Raw genomic sequence first — 22760 nt, forward strand, 5'->3', positions numbered from 1 at the left:
GGGAGCATGGAGGTAAGGTACAATGCCCAGGAACACAAGCTGGAAGGACCGCTTGGTCGCGGAAGCCAGGCGTCAGTGGCCAGGGAGAGACCTTCAGGGTCACTGACCACCCCCACTCCCACCTGCAGCACAGGCCACCACTTCTTACGACTGATAAACTTTGGAGGCGCAATAAAAAGTCAAAGCCACAAGCGTAACGCGCTATATGGGGAGATTGCCGATGCCACCCGCGTCCCAGACCCCTGCTGCTGCAGGGCACGCGTTGGCCTCCAGCCACCATGGTGCCCCTTCTCCAGCTCTCCACCAGGCAGAGGTGAAGCGCCCGACCAGCCGGATGGCAATTTCCATGGCGACGCAGGGATGCCATGAGCAGAGGATTAAGCTCCAGCAGGAGGGGAAGCGGGACCAGGGGGAGGGAGGTTGATCAACAAGCGCTGCGACAGGGACGCTGCGGAGGAACGGAGGCCCACGGCATCGATTTTCACGCCCATCTTCCCCTTTCAATTCTTCTCTAGCATGAAAGTCCCAATTTAAATGGCAGACTTTGACACCATTAAAAACTATCAGAGCATTTAACACACTGCCCCTTCCTCCCACGTCATCACACCCACGTCTGCCACAGAAATAAAGAGGACTGCAAGATGCAGACATCTCCCCACAGTCCCGGCATGAAAGTGCAGCAAATCTGCGTCACACAGAGAACCTTTGAAAGAGGATGAATGCTAAGTGCAGGGAAAAATGATTACTTTATTTGTAAAGACCATGTCTCTTGTCATTCTAATTCATTCCAAATCCTCCAGGCACCGGACAGCTGTGGGTTTAATCATGAATATACAAATCAGCAACAAATGAACAACAAAGAGTCTCCAAATGCAATACAGGGAGACCCAGAATTCGGTCTGGTTTGGCTGCTGCCCTCCCTCCCTCCTTTGCACTGAAAGGAAGGAGGGGATGGGTAAAGCCAGGACCTGCCACCACGCATCCAGGCAGCCCAGCGGCGCCTCTCTCATTTAGTCCGGGACATGGGAACGCCAGCCCGCACCTCTCCCTCCTCCGGGCAAGCCTCCCCACCGCCGCGCGGGAAGCAGCAGCTGCACGGAGGGCAGCAAAGGGGAGAAGAGAGACAGGAGAAGCGAGGGAGGGTGGGCAGGGGCCAGGGCCAGTGGGAACGAGAGGCTGGGGGACCAAGAGCAGCTGGAGCAGCACAGACGACTCCAATAGGTAGCTGGGAAGGAAAAACAAAGGGTTTAACATATGCAAAAGAAATGCACCGAGCGATGGGAAACGCTCGCTTCTGTCTGAGCCCTGGCCAGGGCAGAGCACAGGGGTAACGCCGGTACCCGGAGGTTCACAGAACGGTCCCCTCCGTGAACACCTCCCCCGCCAAAGGAGTGCAAGTTCCCACGCGGGCACTAAGGCCGTTACACCTGATGTCAAACACCAAACCTTCCACGGGGGTCCTGCAGAGGCTGCTGCTGCCAAGGAGGCCTGGGGCCCCTTCCCGGACAGCCAGCACTCGCCTTCTGCTGTGCTCAGGGGTCTTCTGCCCCGTCACGAACGTGCACATTAGGATGCTACGGAGCTGGCGTGCAACAGAAGATGGAGCAGGCAGCAATCGATACCCATCGGTGCAGAGCACCGCACGTCGCTTGGAAGGGAGAGCTGGGGGAGGAAGCAGGAGCTACCCAGAGGCTTTGCAGAACAGATTATTTCATTTCTCCTACGAAAAGGGCAGGAACCGAACACAAGGCAGGGCTGAGCATCAGCCCAGTTGCAAACCACCTCCCGCCTGCTGCTGGGAGCTGCTGTGCTGCTCCTCGCCTTCCAGGCCTGCTCGCCCAAACTCAGCACACAACTCGTGAGGAATTTGCTTTCCGAGGGCCTGAGACCCTGCAGAGCATCACAGCAGACAGCGGACCACCCACCCAGGGCCAAGGACCAAGCCCTCAGTTTTCACCCCAACGCTCCCTCTGCAGAATTATCTTCTTTAACCATTCTGCAGATTTATCCAATGTGATTTGATCTGTGTTATTGTTTGTCTGGAAGTGATGGGGGATGGAGGTGATGTACTCCTAAAGTGCAAGCTTTAGAAAAAAATCAAACCAGATGAGGAAAAAAGTGGGGTTTGTGCCTCCTAGAGTGACCCCTGGGGTGGAAGCAGCCTCTCCTCTGGGTGCCAGGTTCCACCCGGGGCTGTGGGTGGGCCCTCAGGGTGCCATGCAGCAGAATGACAGTCCCTGGCAGCCTGGGAGACTAATTTCTGTGCAAGCCACAGCTCCAGCAGTCAGACCCAGCGACACGTTCCTGCCCTGTAAGAAACTGCTCCCCATCAGGCTTTGAAGCCAAACTCACCCTCACGCAGAGGCAGAATCACATCCCTTTTCCCTGCCCTTTCTCCTCGCTGCAGTGCTGTCCCTGGACCCCAAACACGGCATCTACAGCCCTCCTGCTCCAGACGGGATGGTCCCGGTGCTCCAGCTGCCCCACGCTGGGAAGGAATCCATCCTCTCCTCTTCCACAGGGCAAGTCGGTATTTTACTCCACTTGGAAAAAGATGCCTGAGTTCTGGAGTAATGAAAATAAACCTTATCCGGCAGTCCTCCCCTCTGAGAGGGGCAAGGTCTCCCTTGCCATCCTGACAAAGTAGATCTGGAGAGAAAGATACGGGGATGAGCAGGGGGACCCTGCAGAGACTGCAAAAAGCGACACGCAAGACAGCTTCACACGTCCTCACCAAGATGTTTCCCAGTGCAAAACCCTGCCCTCGCCAGGCTGCGGCTTTGTGCTGAGCGTGGCCCAGGGATTTCTCAGAGATCTCTGCAGAGGAGGGCGGCCGCCCCACCGATCGCCGTCACTGCTGGGACCGTCAGAGCAGCGTCAGGTGCGTGTCCTGCTCCCAGGGTCTGTCCCATGTCGCAGCTGATGCAAGAGCTCCTCGCACCAGGGAAGAAGGTGGCACACAGGCAAGGTGACCCTGCCAGTTCCCCACAGCCTTCCTGTCCCCAAACGGGCTTGCACGTGGAAGAGGAGAGGAGTTTCGGGGGTTCAGCTGAGCCCTCAAACTGGCAAGCTTTCTGCATCACCCTCCTTCCTTTCTGCAGACTCCCTCGTACAGCATGCTGTGAGGAGGAGGGACCACAGGGGACGTTTGAGCTTTGAAATTATTGAGACCCCCCAGAGCCACGTACTTGGAGCTGACCCTCTCCCAGCCCAGCTCTGGGAAGCAGCACTCGCATCCCGGGTCCAGCCCTCCACTGACACCCCACTCCCTCGCCTCCGTCGCACCCCAAGGCCATCAGACTAAGCTCCCTCCAAACATTAGGTCAGGCTCCCCGGTCAATCCTGGAACGATCAAACACCACAAAATGCAGAATGCTGACAATAAAAATTAGTGTACTTCAGAAGAAAGCCCAGTTCCCGATTCTGCAAGGGAGCAGACAGGTATAACCTTCCCTCTCCACTACCAGCAGCGCCAGCTCGGAAGCCTCCAGGATTTTCATAAGCGCATCAGCTCTGGTCCTCTTGGCAGAAGCACCTTATGGAAATGCCAGGACCCCCCTCTCGGCCGCGTACCCCACCCCAGCGAGCTCAGCACCTGCGGCCGACAACCAGCCAGGCAAGCAATAGCAGCCTGCTGTGAGGCAGGAATTAACAGCATAAAGACCTTGTATGACAAATTCAGTGTCAAAATAAATGGCACCGGAGATGCTCCACCAGCTAATCTCCTTTGTACTTAAAATTCTGGGGGTTAATCTAAGCAAAGCATTTGCACCACAGGGTGAAGCCCAGCTGGGCTCCGACACCTGGGACAGCCGTGGCATTGCCAGCGTGGGATGGAGAGCACAGGAAACTCCCACCCCTACAGCCACCAGCAAAACCCATCCAGCGGTTCAACGGGTGAACCCAAAGCCCAGCGACCACAACAACAAAAATAAGGATGCTCGTGTGGACAAACGCACCTTTGAGCCTGCAAACCTGAGCCCTTCGAACCCACAGCCTTCATGCCGTGGGGCTGTCCGAGCTCCGACGAGGGGGGCTGCCCCCCGCCCCAGCCCAGAGTCCAGCTGCACAACCAGGGCTCCCCGGCCAGCTGTGCACATCTGTGGGAACTGCAATCTTGGCCATAAACCCACAGCTTGGGGCTGGGCAGGGCGTCAGAGCAGCGCTCGGTGAAGTACTCGCAACTGAGAAACACAGATGCAAACCCACACTCCCCCGGTGCCAGCTGCAGCGACATTAGCAGGTTTTCCCAGACAGCCTCAAAGCTTTTCCCTCACCGGCAAAACCTCCTCCCACCGGCATGGGATCAGACACGGCCCCACCACAGCCCTCCGCAGCGGCTGGGCTGAGCAGGAGGTGGGATGGGGACAGGAGGCCCCCAGACGGGCGCTGGGCTGGCGGGGAGCAGCACCCCGAGCACCCGTCGAGACCCGTGGTGGATTTTACTCCCCGCTACAGACACGGGCTGCGCTTCGCCTTCCCCAGCTCCTCCGTGGGCCCGACAATTCGCCCAAGGCGAGATGGGACAACATGCGCATCCCCTCCCGTGCGCAAAGCCCGAGTCACTCTGGGAACGGCAACGGTGACAAACCAGCTCCCCGGCCTGCCTCTGCGTGCCACAACTCATCTCCTCTCCCCGCAGCAAGAGAGAAAGGGTACCCCCCCCCCCCGCCTTAAAATTGCCTTTCTCTAAAAAAAAATTCCTTGAACAAATGGCAGCAAATCCCAATGCGGAGCTGCACAATGGACACTTCAGTCTGCCCAGGGGAGGGAGAGACAGGACCTTCAATGCCTAAATAAATTCAATTTGCTCATTAAGAGGGGGCTGGGGAAGGTTAGGCAGAGGGTAGCAGTGGTTATTCACTTCCCCCAATTAACATTCCAGCAGCACTGCTCTGCTTTCTAGGAACAATAACTTTTTCGGGAGGGGGAGTGATGCTCGTGGGGGCGTCGGATGGACCTGTAGAAAGGAGACACGTCCGTGCCTTAACAGAGTCCGAGTTTGTGTGTGATGGGAACCACTAAACAAAACCAGGAATAAATAAAGATCTAGCCTACGCAAAAAAGAACCTGCAAAATAAAACCCCTCATGTTCCTAGACCAAGATTATTTGCCTTTACTGCTGATCTAAATATTTTGTGCACAGGCCTTGGCAACAGAAAAAGAGGTGGCTTGTCGCTGGTTTGTTTACAGAAGGTCTCCAAATGCAGGGTAATTAAAAATATTTAGACCAAGCTTTGAACCGCACCATCCCCACAGCCTCCCGCGGCCCCACGCCAACTCGCAGTGGCCGAGGACCTTGACAGCCCGTGTTTTAAAATAAACCGGAGCCCCATCCCCTCCACCCTCTGCCAGGCTCTCCGTCGCCCGCAGCCTGGGCAGGGTGTTACTTCATCCCTGCACCAGCTTCCCACCTTACGGCTCCGCAGGCCGGCTCTCCTGCAGGTTGAGCAGGGCTGGATCCCATCCTCTCCACTCTCCCAGGCTTCCTTCTGCCCCGGCAAACTCCCGGGCCCCCTTACTGAGGTCTGCCCACCATGATATAACAGTAACTTACTCATTTATTTCCTTCCCAGGATGAAAAAATCTGCCTTTTCTCAGCATGGTCATTACTTTCTCCGATAAAGCATTTGCAACACGCTCTGCAGCAGCAGAAAGTCTCCCAGGGAAGCTGTGTGGTTTGCGCGTTCCTCCTGGAGCATCATCGGGCTTAATCCCAGTGCAAAGGAGTTGGAGCCTTTTCACGGCAAGCAAAGGTCTGCAGTCAAACCAAACCCCTCTCGAGCCGGCAGCAGGCACTAGGAGTCTCTCTCCCTACTGTTTGGGCAGCCACCGCCCTGTCCTACCACCCAAGCAGCCACTGCACGACCTGGTGCTCCAGAGCTGGTGCCACAGATGCTCAGAGGTACCTTAAACGGCCCCAAGGAACAGTAAATGACCATTTGAACAGAAACCTGGATGAAACAGGTGAGCTATGGGCTGGATTTGCTGTTGACTTTCAAACCTGAGGGATGAACCCACCTGCAAAAACACAGAGGCCAACTGCTGAAAGGGAAGGATCCTCACCAGAGGGGAGCAGCATGAACCAAACCCAGACTCGGCACATGCTCCCCTCCAGCCCCACAGACCACGCGTGTCTCCTCCTCACCATGCAACACAGTTATTGCCACAGTTGAATGCTGGAGGAGTTGAACAAGGACCCAGGTCCCACATGGTCCTAGCACTGTCTCTAGGAGCTTCCCTACATGGGGCTCCATACCTTGTCTCCTCCAGCAATCCCCTTCCTCCCTCTCCTCCCCAGGAGGTAATAGGGGCCCAGGCAAGAGTGTCAAGACGCCACCACCCCCCCAGGGAAACTGGGTGCACACAGGGTCTTTCCCAGACAGCCGCTTTCATACTGCTTTCCTCAAAGCCTCCAGAAGTGCGGAAACCTCCCGTGAGGCAGGACATTCCTGCTGTCAGGAAGATCCAGAAATCGAACGCTATCATGCTGGCAGCTGGGCAGCTCAGAAGAGATACTCTCTCTCCCTTGGAAAGCCACCGCTGTAACAGCCAAAGAAAACGGAGGGAAGATCGCACACCCGCAAAAGCGTAACTCTGCCTTCCTGCTCCACTGCCAGTCAGCCCTGGCTCCCAGTTCAACCTTCTGCTGGGCTGCTGGAGGCTTCAGCAGCGAGAGATTCAGCAGGCTGGCAGCAAGCACGGCCCTTGCCATGGAACGAGGCGTCAAGAGCCCTACAGCCAAAGCAGCCCTCCCTCCCCTCCTCGAGCCAGCCCTCCTCGTGCAGGGCGAGGATCCGCGAGGCTGAAGGCCTCCCAGCTGCGGGCCGTACAGCCACCCCATCGCCACCCCTCTGCAGCTATTCTTAGTCCTCTGGCGCGATCAGGCTCTGACTGGAGATGCAACTGCAGCAGCAGCAGGGAGGAAAAATAGCTTTCTGCATGTGACGGGCAAAGACCTCTGAACAGTCCGTGCAGAAAGACACAAATCTCCTTTTCCTTCCAGGAGATCAAGACCCAACTATGCAAGCTGTGCAGCCTCCAAAGGCACCTTACTCCCTGATGAAGCCTGGGCTATTTCTGCCTCTGCAAACGCTCCCTCGTAGAGATAAGGCTCGGCTTTCTGACGCTTGTAAACCAAGCATTAAAAAAAAAAAATAAAACAAAACGCAAGGGGGAGAAGGGAGATGAACGAAATGCTAATAGGAACCCCCAGGTCAAACCGCCTCCCCTGTCACCGGGGCCCTCCTCTTGCCAGCACATTCCTGCAGCTAATGAGGCCCCACCGCTTCCTCCTCCCTCCTCAAGTTGCTCCTGGTGATGCAAATCCATCGTCTTTGTTTCTATTCTTGGAGTAAAAACAGAACCAAAGTAAATAGCAAAACAGCTCTTAGGTTTCAGGATCCTTTCTTTTTCCATCCTTCCCAACAACGGCAAGGCTGTTGTTGCCGTCAATGCGAGGTGACACCCGACCCCAGACATCGTCTTGTTCCCACCGGAAATGCTCCGCTTAATCTTCAGCCTCCGACGTCCCCTTTGAGATCACTGCCAGCTCCTTCTCCGAACCTCCGCTTCGCCGTGCTCCTTGGGAGGTTTCAGACGTCACCGCAAGTCTCTCGGCGAGCAAGAGCGCCCACGGAGAGCCTGCCAAGGACTGGGGATGGCAGGGAGCGCTCCCCAGTCCCTCTGCGTAAGCTGGAGGCACGTCCCCAGTAGACCTTCTGCCCTCCACCGTCACCTCTGCCCAAGGAGCCGAACCAGCTCCAGTCTGCACCCAGAGAGACCTCACGGTGCCCAGTGCATTCCCAGGTGTGCAGAGGGGAAAAGGAGACACGTGGCAACACGAGTTAGACACATCGCCTCTCCCACATACGTGCCAGTGTCCCACGAAGCAGGGTGACGGCTGTCCTGCCCCACGGCACTGCCAGGGAAGCTGCTCACGCAGGGAAGGGCTGGGCTGAAGATCAGCTCTGCCACTGCCAAGCTCCCGTGGAAGCTGCAGACGCAGGAGGGGCAGGTAAGGCAGTCTGTGTGAGAAAAAACTCTATTCAGATACGGTTTCTGGTCTGTAACAACGTCCCCAAAGTCACCTGCTCCTTAGGTGAGGTCCAGCCAAGCCAGGTGGGCAACAAACCCTACGTTAGGTGCTGGGACCCTGAGTGCCTGCAGCAGGACGAGCGCCGTCACGGGTCACGCTGGAAGCAGACAGCAGCGAAGAGCCAAGCCTTGGCTCCAGGTGCAGATGCAGAGGAGAGCCCTGACAGCGCTCATGAACGACGAACAGTCAGATGTCACCACTGCACTCAGGCACGGCAACCTCCCAATGCTTTGAGGAGCTCTGGCGGTTTTCCCCAGACTCCCAGGTACAAGAAAGAGTGGGGAGAGCGTGAGGATTTGGGGGCTGAGGAGAACTCGGACCTCTCCGGTGAGGGCAGGGCTAGGTAGAACGAAGTCCTTCTTCCAGAGGTGGGGGAAGAAAAGTCGGAGCAGCCTGAGGAGCTGCTGCTCTGCGGTGGGTACCAGCGCGCCGAAGCGCAGTGCTGCAGAGACCTCTTGCAGCGCACAACTGCTACTGCACCCACACCCTGACACCACGGACCATCTCTTGGAGCCGCGTGGTTGCTAACAGAAAAAGCGAGCTTTACAGCACACTGATGATTTATCCCATGCACCCCCAGGCAGGGTGCACCTGCTGAGGCTTCGCAGCATCCAGCTGATGGCATCCAGCACACCGAGTGCCACCTGCAGACAGCCACCACGCTAAACTGCCCCCCTGTTCTGCAGCTGAATCCACTTGCCAGATCCTTGAGTCTACATGAAGCCACGACCATGTCCAAAATTCAGGCACAAGCATCTCCCCGCACGGATCTGCTTGCAGGAAAAGTACTCTGAAGGGTTTAAACCTCAGACAGTCAAAGTACTTCCTTTGCTGGCAGCCTCCAAAAGCTAACGAAAGGCATTTTGGGGATTGCATTTGAAAAGAGCTGCACCATTTGCTCCTGAACCTGGGGCACCTGCCTTCCTCAGATCGCTAAGACCCAAAGACCTGCAGACCGTGAGCTCTGAGTGGTAAGAGGACAGACTACAGCGACCAGATTTGCTGTCTGGCATCTGGGACAGCAACTGCAAGAGGGCTCAAGAGGAAGGGCGGAGGAGCAGGTCTACCAAGGGAAACACAAAAAAGGTCCGTAGGCAGACCAAGAGGCCCTACGGTCAGCAGAGGATGTGATCTTCTATGCCTGCTCTGAGCAGCAACCAGGCTGGGACCCAGGGCCCCCAGTCACAAAGCCATTCTTGCTGGCAAACCACAGAGCCCAGAGGTGAGAATAAAGAACTGAGGATGACAAACCACCAGACTGCGTGCTTTGGGACCAACAGGAACAACCCGGCAGCCGGGACCTCTCTGGCCGGAGGCAGAGGCCAGGAAGGACCTGGGCAGCAGAGTGTGGCCACTGTCACCGTCACACCAGCTGTTGGGAGGGGACAGCCAGCCAGGGGCAGGCAGAGCAGCCGTGCCGTAGAGACACAGCTCCTCACCCCAACCAGAAACTGGTCCAGGCCCTGCCAGCACGAGCCTTGGTGTGCTCAGCAAGATGGAGCCATCCAAAAGCGTTTGCTTTTCCGCGCAGCTGGGCCATCGCTGGCTGTAGCCCAAAGTGTCCCCAGCCCACCCCGCAGCACTCAGACCCAGCCCGGGCCACAGCACCAACCCAAAAACTCATTTGAGTTTCACATTGTGAGGTACCGGTCCTGCCGCCGAGAGGAATACTCCAGCTCATGAAATAATGTGTCACTTATTTTAAAGCGCTGTAGTTTTCTTCTTTAAATACCAAAGGACACAGTGCACATTTTTAGCAAGTCTAGCTTGGAGAAGCGGAGTAAAATTGGAAGTTGGCAAAGGACTCTGCTTTCCTCCTCCTCAGCCCCGCTGCTTTCTGCGCATTTGATGCTCCTTGCCCAGAAGCAAAACGCTAACGCACGGGAGGCGGGAAAGCCACTGCTTTTCTCTCCGCCAGCCCGTCGGATGCTCCTTCCACCACCACCTCCCAGCCAGCCTTGCCCTCCGCCAGCATCCCCATCCCTGCGTGGGCTGCGCACGGCTGCTCCCTGGCTGCTCCTTCCCGGTGCAAAGCCAGCAGAGGGAGCAAACACTGCGGGTTTGCAGGGAAATCACGGAGGTTTTTAATTGTGGTTGTTATACGGTGAGTCTAGAGGCTATTTCCCAGGAGTTTGCAGAAGGTATCTGGACAGGCCCAAGGCAGGACCAAAGCCAGTCTGCATCCTCTCTCCTAACAGCCCTGGGAAAATGATCTATAGCCCACACTGGTATCCAGCCCGCAAAACTCCAGTATTCAAATCAAAGCCAAAGTCTGTCCCTTGGCAATAAACACCTTCCAGATTCAAGCATATGGGCCCACGGCTCCTGTCTACTTATTTTAAGACACCGTCCGAGACTGTACTCTCAAACGCCTGAAAGACTGCCCATCAGCAGGTCTCAAATCGCTCACAACGAACAGGAGAGGCTTCCTGCAGGAGATTTTCAAATGCAGTGTGGTTTGCCCTGTATTAAACATTAAATAAATATCAACGAATAGCTTTAAGAGACAAATTGCCAAGTAATTTCCCTTCACAGAATTGGAATAAATCTCTCTAATACCAGAATTCCTGCTCCTTCCATCAGAGAGGGAGCACACACTGCGGGTCTGCCTGCAGGTCCCCACAATAAGAGGAGGTTTGCTGGAGGCTGGAGTACCCCACCGGGCTGTAAACGCTTTATACCACCGGTTGGCATCTGCACACCCACCCCATGGATGCTCAGAGCTTTTTAGCTGCGGGGCCAGGGACCAAGGGTTTGCAGAGCGGGAGAGGGAAGAGTGTTTGCAAGCTTTTGGGAACCTGCTGCACGTCACACGTCAGCACTGCCCAAACACCACACAGGATGGAGGTAAGCGGTTACAGTGTCATCAGCTGCCCTCTGCAGAGCCATGAAACCTCTGCTGATGGAGCGCTGCATGGTTACCTGCTGCTCTCACCCAGGATCTTCTCTGCTCTCACCAGCATTGTTGTTGGAGCTTGTAACCTTCCCACACTACCGCGCTGGCTTCGGCCACAAACACCCTGAGTGCGGGCACAGGCTTCCTCAGCCGTCCCAGCAGCCAGCACGGGCACCACCAAGACAACCGAGAGCACCAGAAGGATGTCCTGATAGCCAAAACATAGCACAGGCAGCTCCCCGGGCTGCGCCCTGCTCACCTGACCTCTGCAACAGGAGGAGAGTTTATGGCCGAATCGGTATTTTCTGACAGGAAAAAGCAGCGCTGTCTCTCACCTGCTCGCAGCTTGCTGTGAAACATCACGCTGGCTCGCAGCGCTCACGCATCCTCTCGCTCTCCTGCGGGGCTGTAAATTGTCCCAGCGTGCCGGGCGTCGAGTCACAAGCACTTTCCTCGCCCTGTAAGCCTGTAAACCTCTGCCCATCCCTGCTGCAGAGGCAGGCGGGCGAGGAAACGCATACAGACTCACCTTGCGTGGAGCTGAGGACAGGGCAGAGCTGAGCTGCCGCCAGGCAAACACCGCAGCCCCCGTCCCAGCCACCCACCGTGGTACCCACCCAGCAGCGGCAGCGTGCTGGGAGATGCAGCCACAAAGTTACAGTCCCCAAAGGGAAACGGGGGAAACCACGCAAAGCCGGGGCAGGGGCAGGAGCTCCACGAGTTCACGGAGCTCCGGGGAATCAACTCTACAAGCGCCACAGCCCAGCGCTGTCCCGGCAGGTTGTCGGTGTTTCTGGCCATCTGGCTTTGTGTGATGCTTGGATGTAATTTTCTTTTTTTCCTGTTCTCACAGACAAGTTCCCCATGGACTGCAGCGAGGACAGGAAGGTTAGGAAGGTAAGCACAACGTAGCAGCCGAGCACAGTTTGGGAACACAGACAATATTAGTCTGATGCTCACACACAGACAGACATCGCTCCGGAAAAACATGACTTCGAATGACCTACATTTTGGACATTTAAAATAGAGAAAATACACCTTTATACACCTGGCCAAAACCCACCTCCAGATTCCCCCTCAAGCAGACAACCGCCACGGCACGTGGGCTGACACTGAGCAAAACTCCCGCTCCCAACTGCCAGAGTCACCTTTGCACGAGCAGGAGATCAAAAGCCCTTCGGTGCAGCAGGCACCTCCACACCCACCGCCACATCCTGAGGGATGTTCAGCAACCAGGAAAACATCCCGATGTGCCCAGACCCATCCTTTCACGCATATGATGCCAAGGAAGGAGGTTTGGGGTGAACGTTGAGTGAGGCTGCATCCCTCCGTCCCTTCCCCACGCAGCCACCCTCCCAGTGCACTGTAGCAGCAGCTCTGAGATGCCCAATCCTGGCCCAGATTTGTGCCCGACAGGATGAACAGAATAAACCTCCGTCCATCAGGAAGGCATCCAAAAACGTTACTGCACACAGGGGGACGATCCCGCTCCCAAGCGGTCCATGGGCAGGATGCCAAGGAAGGGCTGGCAGAGCCCAGGCAGGAGGTTTCACTGCGCAAGAGTCAGCGGAGGCAGGAGAAAAAATAATTATTTGTCCATCTCGTGTCTGTCTCAGCCAAGCTCTCCAAGGCATTTGCATTCCTAAGCATCAGAGTAACCAAAATTTGACATTAAATGCCCAAGGCACAGGATAAATTCCTAGGTGGCACTGGGGGATCTTCCCCCATCCTAATGGGAGAGATGCAGCCAAGCACAAAACAGCCCATGGCGGAGGTGAGCAGGAGGAGTATAACCCTCCAGTCTAATCCAGATTCTGAGAAAAATAACCACTGCTGCTCCGGGATCCCGCTGCCCTGGCCGTGCCTCACGGCTCATCGACCTGCCGACCCCGCAACAGGAGATGGGTGCCAGGGACGGCTGGCTCCGGCGGCTCCAGCAGGGAAGGGAGCCAGCACGGCTGGCCACAAACCAAACGCAGCTGAGCAAGACTCATCCTCAGAAGATGCCCTCGCACCTGACGAGCCCCTCCACACCCACCACGCAAAGCAGCAGCATCTCCCTACAGCAAACAGCACATAAGGGCATTTCTGCACAGCGTCTCAGGGCCGCTTCACTCTGTACCGCGAGCACGAAGCATCAGCTGCACATCCTCCAGCCCAAACAGCAGCCGTAGGCACAGCCACCCCAGCTCACGCGCTTTGCTCTGTTTATCACAGATACCTGTTCCCAGCTGGCTTTGAAAAAGTGGGATGTATCGCAGTGTCCACATACACCACCGGGAACCCCCTCTCTACCAGCACGGCTTTGAGTGGGCTGCCCCGCTAAGTCCTCCCCCCAGGAGCCATCTCCCTTTGCGTGGGGATGCCAAGAGCAGACCCACAGCGCACGCTCCTCTTCCCAAGCCATCACTGCTTTTACTACAGGCACCACAAAGCATTTGCTGGGACACTACAGGCTGCTGTTGCAAACAAAACCACATTTGCCAAAGGAATGAGCCGGGTACATTTTGGTTCAGAGCATTCCTGTATCGGTTCCCTCCCGCACTAATCTGCAAAGCCGACTAATTCACAGGCAGGCTCTCCCACTCAGTGCCTGCTCCCAGGGACTGCTCTGCTGCCTGCTCTCCAGTGAATAAGCCTCTATCCTGCTCAAGTGTCACATTATTTATCAGGTTTGTATTTTTTTTTAACTACTCATCAATGAGCAATAGTCAGCAAGTGAGCAATCTGCCACGGCGGGGTTGGGCACAATTAGATGATACACAGTGTGCATCCTTCATCCCTTCATCTACCTTTGCCTTTACCTCCTTGAGACAGCCACTGCAATTGTGCCTCACAAAACTGAGGGCAGCGTGTGCGTAGATCCAGTGTGACACTTGCTGCTCTACTCCACCTCTTCACGAAACACAGCTGACCTGCCTCTTGTGTGGCTCCTGCCTCTAAGTTTATCTTCTTTTTTTTCCGCTACGCTGAACTACAGGGGACAAACAAACATCAACTGGCTGTTTGCTATCATTTTCTAAAATCAGGTACGAGAGAGCGCACGGTTTTGTAGCGGTGTCGGAACACAACCAAATAAGCTAAAGCAAGCAGGAGGGTGTTACCACCGGTGTGGTTTCACCGGCATCGGTGGGATTACAGCAGGGCCGAGCCTGGCGTTGCTGTCACTGTAAGCATCACACCAGAGCCTCTGGCACCGGCTGCATATGGGAGACGACAGACTCAGTAAGTCCCTGCACACTTAGGAACGAGACCAAACCGTCGGGATCACGCAGGAATGGGTCCCACCAAGCAGAAACCGTTCTGCTCCGGCTCTGCCCAGCACCAACCACCCAGCCAGGGATATTCACATCCCATGGACCGGTGCTGCTCTGGGGCAAGGTGGCTTCTGCACCGACCCATGTGCTCCAGCTCTCCAACATCGCTGCAGCGTCCATCAGGAACGGTAGGAGTTTCTGGACTGATATCCAGAATCCACGGGAATAGGAAAACCTGGACGGGTACATGTCAGCTGGTGCCTGTCTCCTCCTACAGCCCAGGAACTGTTAGTGACTTCAGTGAGCACCAGATTTGATCAGGTTTTGGCCAAAAAGCAAGTTTGTCTCCTCAGTGCCTCCTTTTCCCAGGCTCTACCATCCTGGTTAGCCTTTCCTCCTTCATTATGGGTTTTGTAAGGCAAGGATTACCTCCGCTCAACTCATCTGGAGAGCTCCCAAGACAAACAGGGCTCTAAGTCTTTCCTGGAGGGCACAGACATTTCGTAACAGAATGACTGCATGGAAAAAATACCATTCGAAAAAATAATAATAATTAAAAACCAAAATAAATCAGTACATGAGAATACAGCCAGATAAGCAACACAACCCTGAGCCTCACCTACTCGAGACACACGTGAACTAAAGCAAGCAGAAGTGCCAGGGCAGCTGGGCAGCACCAGGGACGGCAGAGCTGGAGCAGGTGCTGTGGCATGGCAGTGCCGACCGCCGCTCTCCTCCGCCTCCCCCTGCAAACCAGCTAACTCTTCTGTGGGGCACAAGAAGCGGCATTTCACTGCGGAGGAGCAGAGGGGTCAGGATAGAGACCTGCTGCAAACCAAGCTGCTGACCCGTGGGGCAGCATGCCGGGACCCCGGGCACTGCCAGCTCTTCCTCCTCCCTGCTGTGATCTGCACTGACGGTCCCAGCAGCCATCGCAGACAGTGACGCCTCCTTTAAGGCTAATACTGAGTTGAATAGGATTAATTCTGCCTTTAATGATCAGGGCTCCTGTGAAGACAAGACATTTCACCACGGCCTGTAACGCAGCTGTGGGCTGGGGCGCCCTCCTCCTCCTCCTCCCAGGCAAGGGAGGCTGCAAAAGGTCCCATCCCCGCTCCTCGCTGCCCGTCTCAGAGGCAGCACAGATCTAGCTGGGTGTGAAACCCAAAACAGTCCCTTGCCCATCGCCAAGTGACCCAAACCACCACACACAAGGTCTCAGAGCACAGCCCCCGCCCAGCGTGGACGTGCTGGACCCACTGGGGCAAGGCAGGGGATCCGTGTGAGAGACAGATGTCAAAAGCAATCAAACGCACCTCTTCCTCAGAGGGAAACGTCGCCAACATTACAAGCCTTAGAGGAGTTAAAAGGAAAGGCTTATTAGAAAGAAAACTCGTTCTGACAATCACAAAAATTGGAATTCATTTAAAATTCAAATTATGCAAATTCAAGTAATCTGTACGTGCAGATCCATCACATACCAGCAGTGGGACCGCAGACATATGCCACCAGCTACGTGGCCGGGGGAAAGCCGTCTTCCGCCACGCTCTGGGAGGAAGGCAGGCATGCTCGCCTCCAGCAGACGCGGGAAGGGCGGCCGCTCCCGGGGAACAGGGCCCCTGCAGGAGTTGCAGGTGCTCCCTCCACAGCGGCAGGGAAGCAGAAAGACGCCTCGGCAACACCGGCAGCAGCCCAGGGGCGCAGGGAGGCAAGCCTCAAATGTTTGCAGATGAGCTACAATAAATTCTCCCTTGAAGAAGCTTAGACGCCCATGACCAACACGAAGCCTTCGTTAGGCAGAGAGCCTAATCAAATGGATGAGAGCGTGCCGCGTGGCACAAGACACACACAGGCAACAGCTCTGCCCATCTCCATCCACTCCGCCAGGTTAGGGTCCCAGCCGCCCGTCCCTCAGCAATTCCCAAAACAGAAAGCCGAGCAGCTGCATCACGAGGCAAAGGCAGCTCAGACTGTCGGCATGGAAAGAGCAAAGCCAGAAATCTAACGTTACGAGCTGGGTAAGTGCAACAGCCCGGAAAAATGAATCAAGCTTTAAATATGGACTTTCCTAAAAGGTCCCAGATGGGCCACTGCAGAAAAGGTAAATCACATTCGCTCTCCTGTAAACACTGTGCCGTGCATGGGGAGAGCGGTGCTCACCTGGCACCAATTTCTCCACCGGCCGCGCTCAGAGAGCCGGGGCTGGGCAGAGCAGGCGCCTGGGGAAACAGCAACCCCTCCAGCATGGAGATGGAGGTAATTACCAAACCTTGGGAGGACGCAGAACCCGGCACTAGCTACCTGTTCTTGGAAATAACTTCCCCAGGTTAGCAGAACCTTTACTTTGAACTTAAAAACCTGGCTCCCTAGCTGTGTGGGGAATACTGGTCCCGTACCAGCCCGAGCCTCAGCTAACGAGCTGCCAGCTCAGCGTCCTGCACTCTTGCTGCCCCGAGCCTCTGCTGAAGGGCCCTGCTGACGCCCTTTCCAGGTAGGATGAGTCTGCTTTTCTCAGTAGGTCTCATAAGGTCACAGCCCATGGCGGAGCCTACCGCAACATCATCTTTTAGCTGTTGAAACAAACCAGAAGTGACACAGAAAAATAAGACATCCACCCTACAAAAATCCTGCCCTGTTCCTTGATGGACAACAGTCAGCTCCAGAGGTACACCAAGGAAAGCTAAAGGCCCCCAAAGCCTCGTGAAATCAAAGGCCAAGGCGAATCAGCCGCAGACAGCACAGAGAGCTGCCGGCATGGCGCTGAGCGGGCAGCAGGCTGGCCCCACGGGCAGCGGATTGTCCCAAGGGGCAGGGGGCAGAGCCCACCTCCACAGGCACTGGGATGCTGGTTGGGCCGAGAGCCCAAGTCCTTCCACACCTTTTGCACCCGTCGCCACCACAGAAGGGAGGCTGTGGGTGACAGGTCCCACAGAGACACTGAAAGACCATCTCCGAAGGGGGAACGGTCCCCAACATCTCAGTGACCCCTGCAACCTCCTGCCCTCCCAGGCACAGCTGGGGGCTGCAGATCCAGGCTGAAAGACAGATGAAGCAGATATCCATGCCTTACCCCGCAGCAGGACCGCCTCATCTTAACTCCTCCAACGTCTTTCAGCTGCTCCTCAGACACCCCGTCCTGCTTCTGTTTGTCTCCATCCCTGAGGATTTCACCTGCTTCCCGAGGCAGCAGCTCCCACAGAGACGGTTCACGGGTGCCACTGGCAGCGTCGGGGTCGTGACCAGCTCCCCCACACTCACCCCTGCGGGCATCTGCTGCTACATGTGGGAAAAGTATCAACACACTGCCGAGGTCAGAACCGTCCTCCCAGGGAGAAAAGGAGCGATTCCGTTCAACGGTCCATCCAAGCACAAGCAGAGAGGGTGAGCCCCCCAAGCCACACCGTACGGCAGTGCCGCAGCACCAGTCCGTGAGACCCGGCAGCGGGAACAGCCCCTCCTCCGGGCTGGAGGAAAGTTAGTGACTTCAGGGGGTCTCAAAACACGCGTCTGTCCGAAGCCTACGGCAGGGTGAGCACCACTGCCTCGGCCAGCAGCTCTCGGCGGCACTTTGGGTTGCGTGGGCACCCAACTCCCCCCTCCGCTCCCATTGTACCGATGCTCTCACCCATTTCCAACCGACACCAAGTGCTTTTCAGCACAGGGACACCCGAGCCCTCATTACAACCCTGAGGCCGATAACGAGGCAGGAGGAAGGCCATACGAACCCCTGTATCGGGTATCTCTGGGAACGAGAAGAGGCAGAGCCCATCAAACATTGATCAGAGTCTCCCACAGCTGTGGCACAGCCCTGCCGCATCCCTGCCGTCCTGCCGCCAGGATGCTCCGAGGGGCCAGAAAGGGCCGAGCTGCCCCAGGTCTCAGCGCTGGCTCCTCGCTCACTCCAACCCCTCACTGCGCCCGTCTGCAAACCCTCCAAAAGACCCAGTCGCTTGTGCAGGTGAGGCAGAGGACAGGAAAACTCATTTCCTACTTTCAACCTTGTTTCATACTTCGGAGAGCAGCTCGCAGAGAGGAGGCGCTTGCCCCACGCATCACCCGGCTGAGCAACGGCCGCCTCCAAGGCGGCGACAGCCCGGCGGGAAGCGGGGAGCCAGAAACCCTGCCAGGCGAGGGGATCTGCCACGATGTGGGCAAACTCGAGCTGCTGCCGCCATCTGCTCCACCAGGCTGGAGCGGCCTCTTTTTCTGTTGTTTTGGTAATGCTGCGCATAAAAATAGCTCTCCGACATGTCAACGTTTTTGGGAAGCTGCGCGCGTGTGAACGCGGGGGGGGGCCAGACACCCCGATACTCACGAATTGCCGCCGCAGCTTGGTCTTGACGCGCTCGGCCTTCGTCTCTGCCGGGTGGACGGCATAGCTGAGGGACCCCAGGTGGTTGTCGACCGACAGGCTCTTCCGCATGTAGAAGGAACGGGTGCGGAAGTAGCTGAACGGAGCGTCCTCCACCGCCGTGCCGAGCTGGGGGTCCCTGGGGGGGTCCGTGCAGTCATCCTCCAGCCGCCAAGCCTCCCCTGGGGGGCAGAAGGACATGCCGCCCCATCAGAGCCACAGCCCGGCCGTGTCCTACCCCGCCAGCCCGCGGTGGGGATGCTGTGGGCAGCCCGGACCCCCTCTGCCCATCCCACACCCACCAGCACGCCGTGGGGCACAGCAGAACTCACTCTCTGCCGAAGCCCCTGGGTACCCTGTGCGCCCCCCACCCCACCCTGACCAGCCTCCCGCACCCACAGCCCCCAGCACCTTCCTGGCAGGAACCGGTCAAATACAGCTGGGCACAACAAAGACTTGGCCAGAGTCAGGGCCTCCAGGCATCACTGCAGTATAAATATTACTCAGAATAATTAACAGAACAAAATCCTAATATTTAAAAACTTCCTGCTATTTAACTGTAATAGGGTTATCCCACTTAAAAGGGTTACTTGTAATGAAATAAAAAATTTCACTCATTCTTCATCACCCCAAGTCCAGTAAGATGTTCCACATCAAAAGAAAATGTTTTGGGTTTGTTGTGGTGGGTTTTTTTAAAGGAATAAATATCCTACAGTCAGAGCCACACACTTCTTGCTGCTGGCATTAATGCTACACACCTGTACCAAACCTCCCTCTCGCAGGCATTCGCATGCTCTGTACTTGGCGACAATAATAAATCTTGCTTCGTGAATGGGAAAACTGAGGGACCGCAACCGTTGCAAGTTGCAAAAGGATTTACTGCCATCTTTTCCTCCAGAAAACTCTTTATGGCACGGCCAAGAGCAAATCAACAGCCAAACCGAGGACAGAAACCAGACCTTGGGTCTCCTCGAGCTCCGCGCAGCCCACGGCCAGCAGCACCACCTGACGCAGTGCTGCAGGGCCCGGAGACAAAACCTCTTTGACGCCGAGAAAGCGGCGGCGGCAGAGAACGGTCGGCATCACGCAGAGCTGGCGGTCCCGGGGTAGGACTGACCATATTTCATCGTAACAAAAGGGAAAAATAACAAAACACAATAGGAAATCTCTCCATAATATCACCGCTCTGCTCTTTTCCGAGCGGCTTGGACGCCGCTTGCTTTTTGTTGCCAATCTCATCTTTACATCTAGAGTTTGCCCTGCCTCCCACCTCCAAGCCAAAATCACCTCTCAATAGCCATAACAAACAATAAACCCCTCTTGCTCAGTTCTTGTAAAAATGATCAATAACTAGCCACTGCAGCCCAAAAGGACATCTTGCACAATTGTCTTCAAAAACTCTCCCCCTCCCGCAGCCTCTTCCCAAGGCAAGATCAGCTGTCTCTGGTTTCTGAAAAAAAAACCCCGGCATCTTTGGGCAGGAATGACCACGACCTTGCTACACCAGGGCTGAGGAGCAAAATACTCCAGAGTTCAAAGCAAACAAAGGCCTTCATGTAAAAAACCAGCCACAAAGTGAGTGGTTTTGCGTTGAATACGATGAGACGGGCTGGACACTGCAGCCTCAGAGCAGCGACCGGCCACTCCGTCTTCTGTGTCACAACACAAGCGCCTCTTCGCCAAGCTCCCCAGGCTTTTTAAGGTGTAAAAGGCAGTTCACTGCGTGCAAAGCTCTGCCGCTGGATTTGAAGGCACCAAATCGAAACCAGCAGAACTGAGAGGACGAGAGGGAAGAAGAAAAAGGCAGAGAGCTTAAAAACACGAACAAGAGACAACCTGGAGCATGGCACTACCTAGCATCGCGTCTTTTTTTTTTTTCCTCCCCTACTTTCAATTTAATAAGCTGCTGCTGCTCCTCTCCAAATGTCAACTCATACAACACAGGAACTGCTGTTTGAAAGCTGTGATTATTCAAGGCACAAACACGTCAATCGGAGCCCAGCTCCAGACTGCCACCGCGAGATAGCATCGCTCCGGGGACGCAGTAGGAAACGCCGTGACACAGGCACCGAGCCCAGGAGGAGACCCACCCAACGCGCAGGAAAATTGTACGTGGAAGGAGGAACCAGCCCCGGTGCCCCCGTGCTTATCTGCGATGGCTCAGCCCCCACCCACACCATCCTCTGTCCCCACGGCGGTCCCCTCCCAGCCCCACGGCACGAGGCCACTGCTGCTCTGCCAGCCCGGGTGAGGGAGGGCCAAGGCTGAGTGTGAACAGAGCCCAGCTGCCAGGGTACGGAGAGAGGACAGCCACCCACCATACGCTGCGAGGATGATGAGGGGCCTGGAGCATCTCTGGTATGAGGAAAGGCTGAGAGAGCTGGGGCTGGTTAGCCTGGAGAAGAGAAGACTGAGAGGGGATCTGATCAACACTTATCAATATCTAAAGGGTGGGGGTCTAGAGGAAGGGGCCAGACTCTTCTCAGTGGTGCCCAGCAACAGGACAAGGGGCAACGGGCACAAACTGGGACACAGGAAGTTCCATCTGAACATGAGGAGAAACTTCTTCCCTCTGAGGGTGACCGAGCCCTGGGACAGGCTGCCCAGAGAGGTTGTGGAGTCTCCTTCTCTGGAGAGATTCCAAACCCTGTGCAACCTGCTCTGGGTGATCCTGCTTTGGCAGGGGGTTGGACTGGATGATCTCCAGAGGTGCCTGCCAGCCCCCACCACTCTGGGATTCTGTGATACCCGCTCCTCTGTACAGGACACCTCTCCCAAGGATGACAAGTTGGGTTTCAAGCCCCACAGACCATCTGAGTCACATCTGATCTCACTGATCCCAGTTTCCCATGGATTTTGCTGCTCTTGGTCTTTTGTCTCTCCAAGGAGCTACAAGCAGCTGCATCCTCCAGCAGTCCTGGAGTGGGATGAGCAGCAGAGCTGCTCCCTGGCCTGCCAGAGAGGTGATCCCCTCGAACCTCTCCCCTGCTCAGGCAGAAGGGCTACAGTCCCTCCTCAGGCGTGGGGAGCCACCACAGAGGGAACCTGGACCTTGCCTACCCCAAAAAGCTTTTCTACATGCTGAAGGAACTTGTTCCCTATTTCTAACAAACAAGGAAATCAATGATCAAGCCCAGAGCCTGGAGAGGTCAGAGGGAAAAAGACCAGGAAGTCCCTGGAGAGGAATGCCAGGGACAGGAGCAAGCCCACAGGCTGGAAGCCAACCATCCTTCTGCCTTCAATGAAGCTGCTCACCTCTCTGCCACCCGGCGCTATGCCCAGCAATACTGGCACCTCTAAAAGATTAAACATCTTCTTGGGCTTGGCAATAACGATTGCTGCAAAATCTTTCTTCTTTCTGAGGTGTTGGGGGGACATGCCCCAAAGGATGGAGGGGCAGCAGTGACAGAGACCTGGTGCCTCTCTGGAACTTGCCTTCTCAGCACAGACGGGCTGATCCCTCAGCCACCGTGAGCAACACAAAAGATTTTCCTCAGCGCCGACGCACAGGCTGGTGCGAAAAGGTCCTTCTGTTCCTCTCTCGCGCAAGGGATGGTGCATTGCCCAGGTGCCAGGCTGAGCTCTCAGAACCAGGAGTCTTCCTCTTGTTAAACAGAGCATCACCAGGGAGAAGAGGACAGGAACCAGCACCACCACCCAGCTGAAAGCACAGGATAGGCATCTCTGCAAGCAAAGCTGTTTCAGGAGGGGGCCATATGTCCACCCTAAGTTCAAGAGAGATGCCAGATTGACAGTCACCTACACGTTCTGGAAGGCCACTCAAAACGTCCCTGTGAGTATTGGGAAAATTAATTCCAGGGTCCTAGTCTAAGCTTAAATCCAGCTGCTTCCTTTCGGCTTCTTTCTTTTCCTCCCATGGACATAATTCCCAATAGGCTCGCACCAACCGTGTCACCAGTTCTTCCCAGCTTCCAGTGGGGCATGGAGCCACTTTCTGAAGAGCTCAGCGTGTTGCACAACAGACAAGGGAGAGAGGAGGCAGGTGAAGAGCTCCAGCGTGGTCTGCTCCTTCCACGTGCAAGGCAGAGGCAACTGCAAGGGGTCAGGCAGGCAAAACACACGCAGCAACTTCCCTGTGCAGGCAAGAGCTGTGGGCAACCGAAGGTTGAGAAGCCGTCCCTGCCTGCTGCAGAAGGA

At 56.0% G+C, this 22760-nt stretch overlaps 1 protein-coding gene across 13 annotated transcripts in view; it reads right to left on the reverse strand.

Moving 5' to 3' along the window:
- The window catches only part of LOC129213424 (ankyrin repeat and fibronectin type-III domain-containing protein 1-like), a 249906-nt gene that overhangs the window by 148944 nt on the left and 78202 nt on the right, over nt 1–22760 (reverse strand). For 9 of the 13 annotated variants that reach the window (XM_054843419.1, XM_054843418.1, XM_054843421.1 and 6 more), the window contains one exon: nt 18567–18784. The exons of 3 other annotated variants lie outside the window; for them this stretch is intronic. In XM_054843419.1, the coding sequence (XP_054699394.1) occupies nt 18567–18784 (218 nt within the window). Of the gene's footprint in view, nt 1–18566; nt 18785–22760 lie in introns of those variants that run through there. One more of the 13 variants, XM_054843431.1, reaches the window with a different exon arrangement.

This window comes from Grus americana, chromosome 15 (genome assembly GCF_028858705.1).
Source record: "Grus americana isolate bGruAme1 chromosome 15, bGruAme1.mat, whole genome shotgun sequence".
Classification (NCBI taxonomy): Eukaryota; Metazoa; Chordata; class Aves; order Gruiformes; family Gruidae; genus Grus; species Grus americana.